General features: G+C 43.6%; 1 protein-coding gene across 2 annotated transcripts in view; it reads right to left on the reverse strand.

The window, feature by feature from the left end:
* Window positions 1–5,090: 5,090 nt before the first annotated feature.
* Window positions 5,091–14,668, reverse strand: part of LOC106564658 (rhomboid-related protein 3-like) — a 42,160-nt gene continuing 32,582 nt past the window's right edge. The window contains exons 3-5 of one of the 2 annotated variants that reach the window (XM_082958836.1): window positions 8,806–8,964; window positions 6,384–6,611; window positions 5,091–5,877 (exon numbers count right to left, since the gene is read on the reverse strand). In XM_082958836.1, coding sequence (XP_082814962.1) covers window positions 5,698–5,877; window positions 6,384–6,611; window positions 8,806–8,964 — 567 coding nt within the window. In that variant the 3' untranslated portion in view covers window positions 5,091–5,697. The remainder of the gene's footprint in view (window positions 5,878–6,383; window positions 6,612–8,805; window positions 8,965–14,668) is intronic. The other variant, XM_082958837.1, reaches the window with a different exon arrangement.

Genomic DNA, 14,668 nt, shown 5'->3' on the forward strand with positions numbered 1-14,668 from the left:
TTGAAGTTCCCCAAGAACACAGTGGACTCCATCGTTCTTATATGGAAGAAGTTTGGAAGCACCAAGACTCTTCCTAGAGCTGGCCTCCTGGCCAAACTGAGCAATGGAGGGATGCTGTGGGGATGTTTTTCAGCGGCACAGACTGGGAGACTAGTCAGGATCAAGGGAAAGATGAACAGAGCAAAGTACAGAGAGATCCTTGATGAAAACCTGCTCCAGAACGCTCAAGACCTCAGACTGGGGCGAAGGTTCACAGGACAACAACCCTAAGCACACAGCCAAGACAATGCAGGAATGGCTTTGGGACAAGTCTCAATGTCCTTGAGTGGCCCAGCCAGAGCCAGGACTTGAACCCGACCGAACATCTCTGGAGAGACCTGAAAATAGCCGTGCAGCAACGCTCACCATCCAACCTGACAGAGCTTGAGAGGATCTGCAGAGGAGAATGGGAGAAACTCCCCAAATACAGGTATGCCAAGCTTGTAGCGTCATACCCAAGAAGAATTGAGGCTGTAATCACTACCAAAGATGCTTCAACAAAGTACTGAGTAAAGGGTCTGAATACTTATGGAAATGTGATATTTCCTGTTTTTTTTTTTATACATTGGCAAAAATTTCGAAAAACAAGTTGTTGCATTGTCATTATGGGGTATTGTGTGTAGATTGAGGGGAAAAAAACAATTTTATCCATTTTAGAATAAGGCTGTAACGTATCAAAATGTAGAAACAGTCAAGTGGTCTGAATACTTTCCAAATGCACTGCAGGATTGTATATGACTTTAACCTGTTGGGGCTAGGGGGCAGTATTTGCACGGCTGGATAAAAAAAATGTACCCGATTTAATCTGGTTACTAATCCTACCCAGTAACTAGAATATGCATATACTTATTATATATGGATAGAAAACACCCTAAAGTTTCTAAAACTGTTTGAATGGTGTCTGAGTATAACAGAACTCATTTGGCAGGCAAAACCCTGAGACATTTTCTGACAGGAAGTGGATACCTGATGTGTTGTATTACCTTTAAACCTATGCCATTGAAAAACACAGGGGCTGAGGAATATTTTGGCACTTCCTATTGCTTCCACTAGATGTCACCAGCCTTTACAAAGTGTTTTGAGTCTTCTGGAGGGAGATCTGACCGAACAAGAGCCATGGAACGATAATGGCCCATTAGACACCTGGCGCGCGAGTTCATGTTGGGTACCCTCGTTCCAATACGTTATAAAAGAGAATGCATTCGTCCACCTTGAATATTATTCATGTTCTGGTTAAAAAAGGCCCTAATGATTTATGCTATACAACGTTTGACATGTTTGAACGAACGTAAATATATTTTTTCCCCTCGTTCATGAAGTGAAGTCCGGCGGGCTTAGATCATGTGCTAACAAGACGGAGATTTTTGGACATAAATGATGAGCTTTTTTGAACAAAACTACATTCGTTATGGACCTGTGATACCTGGAAGTGACATCTGATGAAGAGAATCAAAGGTAATGGATTATTTACATAGTATTTTCGATTTTAGATCTCCCCAACATGGCGGCTAGTCTGTATCGCAACGCGTATTTTTCTGGGCGCAGTGCTCAGATTATTGCAAAGTGTGATTTCCCAGTAAGATTATTTTTAAATCTGGCAAGTTGATTGCGTTCAAGAGATGTAAATCTATAATTCTTTAAATGACAATATAATATTTTACCAATGTTTTCTAATTTTAATTATTTAATTTGTGGTGCTGACTTGAATGCCGGTTATTGGAGGGAAACGATTACCTGAACATCAACGCCACAGTAAAACGCTGTTTTTGGATATAAATATGAACTTGATAGAACTAAAAATGCATGCATTGTCTAACACAATGTCCTAGGAGTGTCATCTGTTGGAGATTGTAAAAGGTTAGTGCATAATTTTAGCTGATTTATGGTTTTGGTGACGCCTGTCTTTGAATTGACACAACATTACACACAACTCTTGTAAATGTACTGTCCTAACATACTCTAAATTTATGCTTTCGCCGTAAAACCTTTTTGAAATCGTAAAACGTGGTTAGATTAAGGAGATGTTTATCTTTCAAAGGGTGTAAAATAGTTGTATGTTTGAAAAATTTGAATTTTGACATTTATTTGGATTCAAATTTGCCGCTCTTGAAATGCACCTGCTGTTGATGGAGTGCACCACGGGTGGGACGCTTGCGTCCCACCTAGCCCATAGAGGTTAACACGATCATCCAGGAATTGATTGACAAACGTTACAGAGGTTAGGATTCGGGGAGGGCCAGGGGAAGACTGGGACCAGAAATCGGTCCTAGCATTTTTAATACACTGGCAAAAATGTTCGCTTCAGGCCCCCATTATTATCCAGATAATGATCATTTTGTGCAAAAACCCAAGTTAGACAGTCTCACGGGGCTAAAAATGGACCAGCCCATCTTACATTTGCCCGAAATGCCAGATAGCCAGTCTGCCCCTGGGGAGGGCTGATGAAGTGGATGGCTGCAAATTTTCAACTTTTAAACTCGGACAAAACAGAGATGCTTGTTCTAGGTCCCAAGAAACAAAGAACTCTTCTGTTGAATCTGATAATTAATCTTGATGGTTGTACAGTCGTCTCAAATAAAATTGTGAAGGTCCTCAGCGTTACTCTGGACCCTGATCTCTCTTTTGAGGAACATATCAAGACTGTTTCACGGACAGCTTTTTTCCACCAACATAACATTGCAAAAATCAGAAACTTTCTGTCCAAAAATGATGCAGAAAAATGAATCCATGCTTTTGTCACTTCTAGGTTAGACTACTGCAATGCTCTACTTTCCAGCTACTCAGATAAAGCACTAAATAAACTTCAGTTAGTGCTAAACACGGCTGCTAAAATCTTGACTAGAATCAAAAAATGTGATCATATTACTCCAGTGCTAGCCTCTCTACACTGGCTTCTTTTTAAGGCAAGGGCTGATTTCAAGGTTTTACTGCTAACCTACAAAGCATTACAAGGGCTTGCTCCTACCCATCTTTCCGATTTGGTCCTGCCGTACATACCTACACGTACGCTACGGTCACAAGACGCAGGCCTCCTTACTGTCCCTAGAATTTCTAAGCAAACAGCTGGAGGCAGGTCTTTCTCCTATAGAGCTCAATTTTTATGGAATGTTCTGCCTACCCATGTGAGAGACGCAGACTCGGTCTCAACTGTCATGACGTTGGCCTCTTTTGGTACAGGGAGGACAGTTGACCCCCTCCCTTTTGCACCACCACCCAACCTACCACCCCCAACCCAGGCCCTGTGTGTAAAGGGTTGTAAAAACTCTAAAATTCCAGGAGAGTCTCTGGCCACATGGCCCATAGAGAGACAAAGGAAATTCTTCCAACTCATAGAATTGGAGAACCGAGCGACATGTGTGTGCTGGAGAAGTTATGGAAGATTGGTGAAGAATCCAGCTACGAACTGATCCGCTTGGTACAATTTTGTGATACTCAGAAGAGACAATATAGCCATATTACCATAAAACTGTTTATATAATAGCATCAGCTTGAGACTTGCAACATAATGGTTGTATAGAATGTATTAATAAGGATAAAGCTTTTATAATACACATGAGATGCTATTGTACTGATGTAATGTGATAGAATTGTATTTCTGTAACCAAATCTAACTCAGTCATAGGCACGCCCCCAGGGACCCATACAGGACCAGGCGTCATTTGACAAGCCTGTTCTATGGGCACTATAAAACACCCCCTGATTTACATTTCACCAGACCAGGCCTCCACTCCATTGCGAGTTGGCCCATAGGTTTGACCATCCAAGTACTCTACTGAAAGTGAACTATACCACGTGGTTAACTTTTAGACTATCGAGACCGACAGAATAAGAACAAGTCTTTGATATTAATTATTAGTCTGCAGCTAAGTAAATTATATCATTGAACGCGAAGACCAACGAAACAACCATTCGATGACGACATTAATGAATGTCGCTTTGAAAGATCCATTCTAACCGAGAGAGAGACTCTCCATCAGAACTACTCTCCAACAAGAATCAGAACGACACACTGAGCGTAAATATATATTGATTGCAATTGTTCCCGAATGAGTGAGCCTTCAATTGTCAATTGTTAATATTAATGAACTCTGTAGGTGTGCATTCTCAGCTGACCGTTTATGACCCATTGTTCAACAGGCCGACCTGCCTGTTTAGCCCACAAGGGCACATTCCTCTACCAATCCTTTGTGACGATAATTACTGTTTGTATGTTTTCTGTTAATTACTTAGTGTAGTAAATAAATGATTTTAAGATATTTGATGTATGGATGATTTTAGTAAAGACTGGGTTCGTGCAGATACAACAATTTACGACGTTTTGGAATGAGACTGGACTAGAGGTAAATACACCATTTAAACTTAGAAGATAATCGACCTATACTATAATATAATATTATACTACAGGAAAGTTATATTAGGAAAATTATAGCTTTGTAATCTGAATATTCTCCTTGGTGCCCCGATCTCCTAGTTAATTACAATTAAACGATTAATCAGTTTAATCGCGTGATAATAATTACAGGGAGCTAATTGATAAACATATCTTCAGTTTAATGGTACCCCTAAAGACACGACACAACCTTTAAGTCTTTATTGAAGACTCATCTCTTCAGTAGGTCCTATGATTGAGTGTAGTCTGGCCCAGGAGTGTGAAGGTGAATGGAAAGGCACTGGAGCATCGAACCACCCTTGCTGTCTCTGCCTGGCCGGTTCCCCTCTCTCCACTGGGATTTTCTGCCTCTAACCCTATTACAGGAACTGAGTCACTGGCTTACTGGTGCTCTTCCATACCGTCCATACCGGCGGACATCTTTGTGGGCTATACTCGGCCTTGTCTCAGGATGGTAAGTTGGTGGTTGAAGATATCCCTCTAGTGGTGTGGGGGCTCTGCTTTGGCAAAGTGGGTGGGGTTATATCCTGCCTGTTTAGCCCTGTCCGGGGGTATCGTCGGATGGGGCCACAGTGTCTCCCGACCACTCCTGTCTCAGCCTCCAGTATACTCTCCCTCTCTCCCTCTCTCCCTCTCTCCCTCCCTCCCTCCCTCTCTCCCTCCCTCCCTGGCTGTGCTGCTGCTGCTCCAGTTTCAATTGTTCTGCCTGCGGCTATGTAACCCTGACCTGTTCACCGGACGTGCTACCTGTCCCAGACCTGCTGTTTTCAACTCTCTAGAGACAGCAGGAGCGGTAGAGATACTCTGAATGATCAGCTATTAAAAGCCAACTGACATTTACTCCTGAGGTGCTGACCTGTTGCACCCTCGACAACCACTGTGATTATTATTATTATTTGACCCTGCTAGTCATCTATGAACATTTGAACATCTTGGCCATGTTCTGTTATAATCTCCACCCGGCACAGCCAGAAGAGGACTGGCCACCCCTCATAGCCTGGTTCCTCTCTAGGTTTCTTCCTAGGTTCTGGCATTTCTAGGGAGTTTTAGAAAGCATTGCTTTCTGTTTGGGGTTTTAGGCTGGGTTTCTGTACAGCACTTTGAGATATCAGCTGATGTAAGAAGGGCTTTATAAATACATTTGATATGATCAGACTGTCCCAATATTCATACTTAGCATTAGCATGCACGGTCAATACATCACCAAATACTAAGTAGTATGCAAGTATGTATATTTGGACATAGTCTGATTATAGGAGGGCATAGTCTTACCCTCCCCGAGCCAGGCTAGGTACCCACCCTGCGTGCATGAAGGCGTAGCTGAGGTATCTCCAGGCCTGAATCCGTAGCTTGGGGTGGTATGGCAGTGGGCCCCTCAGGAAGTGGGGACTGGACACCTGCAGCACCCAGCGGTCCAACTGCAGGCCATAGTACATGAACACTGCCACCTAGAGGACGGGAGGGGAAGTTCTTGTTGAGGAATATAAGATCTAGCCTGGGTGCTAGCCTAAGAGATACGTTTTAATTTTCACAGAGATATTTAGGTTGTCTCCATGAAGAATGTAGCGTTTCACAATAGTCTAGACTGATTTCAAAGGCAAATCTTGACGGAGAGTTGAAGCCAAGGGCAAAAGATAAATGATACTGTTGCTATCTCCCAGTCCTACCAAGTTAGAAGAAAAGAAAAAACAACTGTACAAAAGGCAATTCACCCTATCTTGAAAACAGAAGTTGAACGATAGAGTTCTCTTTGTTATCAAAACCAATACTTTACAGCATCAAACCCTAATCAGAGATGCTTGAAGAACCTAAGCCCTAAATCTCTCAGGGGCACGTCCTAACTTTACACTTCAGTCGAATATTCACTTAGTCTCCCATTGACATTCATGCATGACTAAGGGAAATTTGACTGAAGTAGAATTTACGATTTACCCATCTATGAGCGGAACGTTACCTCAGCAATGGTGATAGCCAGGATGAGCCAGGGTGGTGGGCAGCAGGTGTAGCTGTCGAAGTACCACTTCCTGTCGATCTCCCGGGGCAGGGTCTCATAGGCGATGTGCCTCACCAGCCTCTGGGACAGACCCAGACCCACCTCCTCCCCCAGGGCCCCGGCCCCCTTCAACTGACGACTCCCCTGCAGGATGGCCCGCCGGAAGCTGTTGCTGCGCTTGTTGGACATCTAGCAGGGAGGGGGAGAAGTAGAGAGAGATTTATAGAGAGGGAGGGATGGGAGAGGGGAGAGAGAGGAATAGAGAGAGAGAGAGAGATGGAGAGAGTGAGACTGTTATGAGCACAAGTGCAGATGTCAGTCAAAATACATAATCAACTACCCAGTGTCCATCTGCAGGTCAGGCTTCATGGACACTCAGTCCATTCGGTGAGACTTTCATTGCAATAAGTAATTTAGTTCTCTTATGTGAGCAACAGAAACTTCATAGAAACATGGCCATAAAATAATTGTCTATTTTCAATTAGGAGAAATTCCAGCCATACAGGTCTTGACACTATTGCTGGCTTCCCTACAACGCCCCATTGTGTCGTCATAGCTCCCTTAAGTCGTGAGCCCCCCCATCCTTCATCCCACTGTGACAGCAACCACGCTGCCATACCCTCCCACCTCGCCCCAGCAACAGAATGCCTCCGTCATCACCTAGCAACCGCTGAGCCCTTCTGCTCGTCTCAAGTACTGGCAGCAGCTGCCTGACAACGCAGCCCTTCTACCCATATCAGCAATATTCATGTCCTCCTATAGAACATGGAATGTGGACAAGTCCCTCTCTCTCTCTCCCTCCCTGATTCCTCTCCCTCTCTCTCTCGTTCTCTCCCTCTCTCATTCGCACATTTCTCTCTTTCTCTTTCTGATCCTAAAAGTAGTTTACAATAGCACCATTCTTCAATCTATAATGACCATTCAAATTGAACAGATCTCCAATTATGTGAGTCTTGATTGCAGTCAAGAGATAGTGTGGGATTCTTCATGACTGTAGGTTACCATGGCCACTCCCAGCCCAAAGTCAACAGAGAGTGGGATCAAATGGTACCAAACGTACACACGCACACACACACACACACACACACACACACACACACACACACACACACACACACACACACACACACGCATTCCTCTACAGGTCACCCCACGTGGCCCAACCGCATAAAGACACAGTCTTCTTTCTTCCAGCAGCGCAGGGGCGATTCTTCTCCTCTTATTTTCAATCAAAAGAGAGAGAAAGGGAGTGACGTTCTATCTATTCACCGACAGCGAAGAAGAGAGCAGGGTAGAGAGAGATTGGTATTTATCCAAGAAGGACTGTGGGACCAGGGACAATCTACTGTTATACTGGGAGATACTGTCAGGGAGAGGAGCGAGAGGAAGAGAGAGGGAGCGAGAGGAAGAGAGAGGGAGAGAGAGGAGAGGGAGGGAGAGGGACAGAAGGGGCAGGGAGATAAAGAGAGCGAGAGAGAGAAGGAAAAGTAGAAAGAGAGAAAAGAGAGAGTGAGGCAATAACTCCCAATCACGCTGACAGCTTTATGGAATACGCAGCTGAGCAAAGTAAAGATGGAACTGCAAATAAACCCCAGCAAGCCTGTCTCTGTCTTCCACTTCTCCTCCCTCTCTCATCTATCCTTCCCCCACCCTGCTTGGCTTCTGTTGTGGTTCCAGTGAATGTGAAAGCCAGGGGGGTGAGGGGTGGTCTTTGTGGGTAACAATAGCAGCCACACCCCCCAACACACACACATACATACACACACGCACACACACACATATCACTTGAGTACATGTTCCTCATTCCTCTCTGTCCCACTTCCAGTTCCTCGCCTTGACCTTTGACCTGTCACATGACCTAGACCGACCAATCAAAGATCCTCTTTCACAAGTTCCCACAGGCCCATTCTCAGCCCACTGTACAAGACAATGGACAGCTTTGAAGGAAGCGGAGAAGACAAAAGAGAGAATAGGAGAAATGGAAATTGAGAGGGGAGAGTTGGGGAACCTTCACAAACCCATCCCCTACCGGCCACAACTTTTCACCTTTCCAAACAATTTATTATTTCTCCAGATGACTTCACCGTCCAGGGTCAAGAGTTCAACCTCTCACCTGAAACACAACAGGTGCTAGACGACGCGTGAAATTGCCAATTTAGACCAAGCTGTGTTGTCTAATACCGTGGAATATCCATGGAGACCTGGGTGAGTAGAAGGATGATAGTGGTGTAGATGCTTTTATAGAGGGTTGATATCATAAGACCACTTCCTCTCCGCTATATGTCTCAACATGACCAATCGGTGTACAGTACAATCAATGTTATGCTTATACAATCACTATTATCAGTTACTATGGTAACATGAAGTGACTCGGGACTCTCACCAGGTTGACAAAGTCCTGGTAGCAGATCTTTCCGTCTGCGTTGCCGTCGGCGAGGGCCAATAGAACCTCCAGCTTGTGAGGGTCCAGCTCCGATCCGTGGGCCGCCAGCAGGTCCCTGAACCGCTCTGTACTGATGAAGCCTGAACTCTCTGAGTCGAACTGAAACACACAAGGAGAGGCATATGGTTAGAAGTTCTGTAGATAAACACAGAGACAAGGACATAGACACACACAAGAGACTTGACAGATGTAGTCAAACAAAACACATTTACAAAGGCACAATGCACATACACACAAGCCTTATCGCATAGAGACACACAAAGGTTATTATCACAAGTGAATTATAAGTTAAGTCAGTATATAATCTCACAGTACAGCCTTGTACCGAACATTCAACACTGACAAAAATAAATAAGCCAAAAAGCTATAAAATAACATTTTGTTCATAGTTTGAGCAACTTTGTAAAGAATTTAAATGAGCCTGAAAAGCTCATCTAACCAACGGCCATTTTGTTTCATTTATTATTTTCAGTAATCACATTCAGTAGCTGAGGAAAGAGCCAATAACTTCTGAGAATATCCACACTTTAAAGAGGTTAGCTAGTTTTGTGTATTTCATTTTAATGATGTCAAGTGTCCTGAAACGTTTAGATGCACTTTAAATAAAGTTACATTTTATCTGACTATTTGACCAATTACATCCTGGTCGTCTGAATCATGGCCTTTCCCCTACTACCCACTAAGCACTTCCAAGTCCTTGGCTCCACCCACACAACAGTCTCTCACATTAAGCAGAAGCAAGTACCAGACATCCCACACAAGGAATTCTTCACACTCACTCCTTAGTTCTTTCTCTCTCACCAATGACGCATATACAGCACAGTGACTGCGCCAGTGAATCAAAGAAAACAGTATCAACAGCTTTTTCTCATACCAAATGTTATATGAGCAAACATTCTTACACATTACCTCAATCCTCTCTGCTATGAGTGATCGTCATTCCAATGGAACTCACACTGAATTGAACGGAGCCACTTTAGACTTCAGATGTGTCTGTTCAACGGACTGAAAAACGGCCTGGATTTGAGTCCTCTTCTATTCCTGGATGTGCTTGTGTTTGATTTGAATGTCAGGTCGTTTGTGAATAGGGTCAGAATAAAGCTGTCCTGCGTATAGTGTGTGTGTGTGTGCGCGTGTGTGACAGTCAGACTAAATGAGCAGTGAATCTAATTCCATCGTCCTGAGCAAAGCCTCAGACAGTTTGTTTGCCTTCTCCATGTGCCACGTTTGGCAGGCAGCACAACGGAAGACAAGCAGAGGCCATAGAAATAACGTCACAGACCATTGACTTGAATGGGGATTCTCCTTCTAGATATTAGACAGCCCAGAACATCACTGGGGCCGAGCTCCCTGCCATCCAGGACCTCTATATCAGGCGGTGTCAGAGGAAGGCTCGAAAGATTGCCAGAGACTCCAGTCTCCCAAGTCCTAGACTGTTCACTCTGCTACCATCCAGCAAATGGTACCGAAGCATCGGTTCTCTGACCAAGAGACAGCTTCTACCCCCAAACCATTAGACTGCTAAATAGCCAGACTGATAAATATCAATTACTGGTACCTGAACTATCTGCTCTGACTCTATCTTGCACTGACCCTACACACACTCACTAGACTTTATATACACACACCATATACACACTCACTCACACTACACTGTCACTCCCACACAAATCCCTAACACATTAAAACACTACATACCCACACACACACACACATCCATACCGACAACACAAACACGCATGCTGTACACACGCACACACTTTTCCACTCCTCATTTGCTGCTGCCACTCTGTTCTTTGTTTTACTCTTATTATTATCTATCCTGATGCCTAGTCACTTCACCCTGCCTTCAAGTACATATCTACCTCATACCTTATTATTATCTATCCTGATGCCTAGACACTTTACCCTGCCTTCATGTACATATCTACCTCATACCTTATTATTATCTATCCTGATGCCTAGACACTTTACCCTGCCTTCATGTACATATCTACCTCAAATACCTTATTATTATCTATCCTGATGCCTAGACACTTTACCCTGCCTTCATGTACATATCTACCTCAAATACCTTATTATTATCTATCCTGATGCCTAGTCACTTTACCCTGCCTTCATGTTCATATCTACCTCAAATACCTTGTTATCTATCCTGATGCCTAGTCACTTTACCCTGCCTTCATGTACATATCTACCTCAAATACCTTATTATTATCTATCCTGATGCCTAGTCACTTTATCCTGCCTTCATGTACATATCTACCTCAAATACCTTATTATTATCTATCCTGATGCCTAGTCACTTTACCCTGCCTTCATGTACATATCTACCTCAAATACCTTATTATTATCTATCCTGATGCCTAGTCACTTTACCCTGCCTTCATGTACATATCTACCTCAAATACCTTGTTATCTATCCTGATGCCTAGTCACTTTACCCTGCCTTCATGTACATATCTACCTCAAATACCTTATTATTATCTATCCTGATGCCTAGTCACTTTACCCTGCCTTCATGTACATATCTACCTCAAATATCTCATACAACTGCACATTGATCTGGTACTGGTACTCCCTGTATATAGCTCCACATTGATCTGGTACTGGTACTCCCTGTATATAGCTCCACATTGATCTGGTACTCCCTGTATATAGCTCCACATTGATCTGGTACTGGTACGCCCTGTATATAGCTCCACATTGATCTGGTACTCCCTGTATATAGCTCCACATTGATCTGGTACTCCCTGTATATAGCTCCACATTGATCTGGTACTGGTACTCCCTGTATACAGCTCCACATTGATCTGGTACTCCCTGTATACAGCTCCACATTGATATGGTACTGGTATTCCCTGTATATAGCTCCACATTGATATGGTATTGGTACTCCCTGTATACAGCTCCACATAGATCTGGTACTGGTACTCCCTGTATACAGCTCCACATTGATCTGATACTGCTACTCCCTGTATATTGCTCCACATTGATCTGGTACTGGTACTCCCTGTATATAGCTCCACATTGATCTGATACTGCTACTCCCTGTATATAGCTCCACATTGATCTGATACTGCTACTCCCTGTATATAGCTCCACATTGATCTGGTACTCCCTGTATATAGCTCCACATTGATCTGGTACTGGTACTCCCTGTATATAGCTCCATATTGATCTGGTACTCCCTGTATATAGCTCCACATTGATCTGGTACTGGTACTCCCTGTATATAGCTCCACATTGATCTGGTACTGCTTCTCCCTGTATATAGCTCCACATTGATCTGGTACTGCTACTCCCTGTATACAGCTCCATTCTTGTGTATTTTATTTATTTGACTATGTGATAAATTCAAATGAATTTGATTCGATTCCATTTCTACGGCAATAGAATGGCAGGTGGAGATAAAGGGCTGTTCCATTCTGCTCTTCAGAACAACAACTGAGAGACTCTCATGCAGTCCTTCTTATGGTGATTCCAAAAGTCGTCGTTTAAAGATGCTGCAATACGGTCGGAGCATTTTGGTGACTATAAAGACTGTTGGTGCTAAATAAATAAGTTGAAATCGACCACATTAACTCAGATTTCACACACTCCAACACTATATCTGTCTTGATGCCGTGCTCACACACACACACACACACACACACACACACACACACACACACCCTCCCTGAAAGGGAAAGTGAACCAGACTAACCTTTTCCTGCAGGATGCCTTCCAGTTTTTGCCGGGGACATCTTGTCATGTCTCTAGTTTGTGTAATCCCAGAACCCAGAACCATGTCTCACGTGTGTTCGCCAGTTAATAGTGTCATAGGAGACTACTGTCTGTGTCTAGTCCAGTCCTACTGCTCTCCGTCTCTGTTTGTATCTACCAGACTGTCTGGTCCAGAATGAGAGCTTGTTTACCCCTCTGACGGATTACAGTCCCTTACTGAACACCCAACCCCCCTAAACCCCCTGTTCTCAGCCCCCCCCCCACAGCCCCCCACAATACAACCCAGCCCCAAACCCCATTTTAGCCTACATTCAGATCTCAGACCCCCTGTCTCCCACATCTCTCTTAGACACACACTCGTACAACTCTCTCTCAAACTGAAACTAACACACACCCTTTCTCTCACATGCCTACACACTGTCACTAAGACCCACACATATACATTCCCACACACCAGCTCCACATTCAGCCCTTCAGACTCCAGTTCAAATTCTGCAGTCAACAGGCTCACTGGCAGGCAGGGATGAGTGTGATGTGGGGAACCCCTCCTTAACAATGGGGGCCTAATGGAAATTCCATGCAAGGTTTACCAGATCCCTTTCCCCCAATAAGACCCTGTTGTCCCTCTGAGGGCTTCACATAAGACATAGGAAAGCCACATTACAATATGGGAACAGCACTGATGATGACAGACACATTACAATATGGGAACAGCACTGATGATGACATAGACACATTACAATATGGGAACAGCACTGATGATGACATAGACACATTACAATATGGGAACAGCACTGATGATGACATAGACACATTACAATATGGGAACAGCACTGATGATGACATAGACACATTACAATATGGGAACAGCACTGATGATGACATAGACACATTACAATATGGGAACAGCACTGATGATGACAGACACATTACAATATGGGAACAGCACTGATGATGACATAGACACATTACAATATGGGAACAGCACTGATGATGACATAGACACATTACAATATGGGAACAGCACTGATGATGACATAGACACATTACAATATGGGAACAGCACTGATGATGACAGACACATTACAATATGGGAACAGCACTGATGATGACATAGACACATTACAATATGGGAACAGCACTGATGATGACAGACACATTACAATATGGGAACAGCACTGATGATGACAGACACATTACAATATGGGAACAGCACTGATGATGACAGACACATTACAATATGGGAACAGCACTGATGATGACATAGACACATTACAATATGGGAACAGCACTGATGATGACAGACACATTAGAATATGGGAACAGCACTGATGACATAGACACATTACAATATGGGAACAGCACTGATGATGACAGACACATTACAATATGGGAACAGCACTGATGATGACAGACACATTACAATATGGGAACAGCACTGATGATGACAGACACATTACAATATGGGAACAGCACTGATGATGACAGACACATTACAATATGGGAACAGCACTGATGATGACAGACACATTACAATATGGGAACAGCACTGATGATGACATAGACACATTACAATATGGGAACAGCACTGATGATGACAGACACATTACAATATGGGAACAGCACTGATGACAAATGCTGAAACGTGTGTTCTTTTTTGTTTAGCACTTATTGCACTTTGCATTGGTACGTTTGGAATTATTTTGAGTATGGAATTACATCTGGGCTTCCTTGGAATTTCGTCTTTATGGTTTGAGTGTGAGTACCTGCTCAACTCTATTACCATGGCATACACACACAGGGACAAATCATTATGTTGTACTGTCCATATTCAAATGTCAATCTCCACCCAAAATGTAATACAAGCTAAGCCAGGACTTGCTACTGCTTCCTCCTGACCATGGGGGTCGTTATGGGCACAACAAAGGGGTGTGGGGTGAGAGACAAACCAAACAGATTGTTTCCCCCGGACCAATGATAGAGTATTATGCAGACAACGGCCTTTATTTGACACACGCGAACACACCCAGTAATCCTGCCATTTGGGCTACTCCATAGCCTAGCTTCAAGGGCTGAG

This window comes from Salmo salar, chromosome 12 (assembly GCF_965601325.2).
Source record: "Salmo salar chromosome 12, fSalSal1, whole genome shotgun sequence".
NCBI classification, from domain to species: Eukaryota; Metazoa; Chordata; class Actinopteri; order Salmoniformes; family Salmonidae; genus Salmo; species Salmo salar.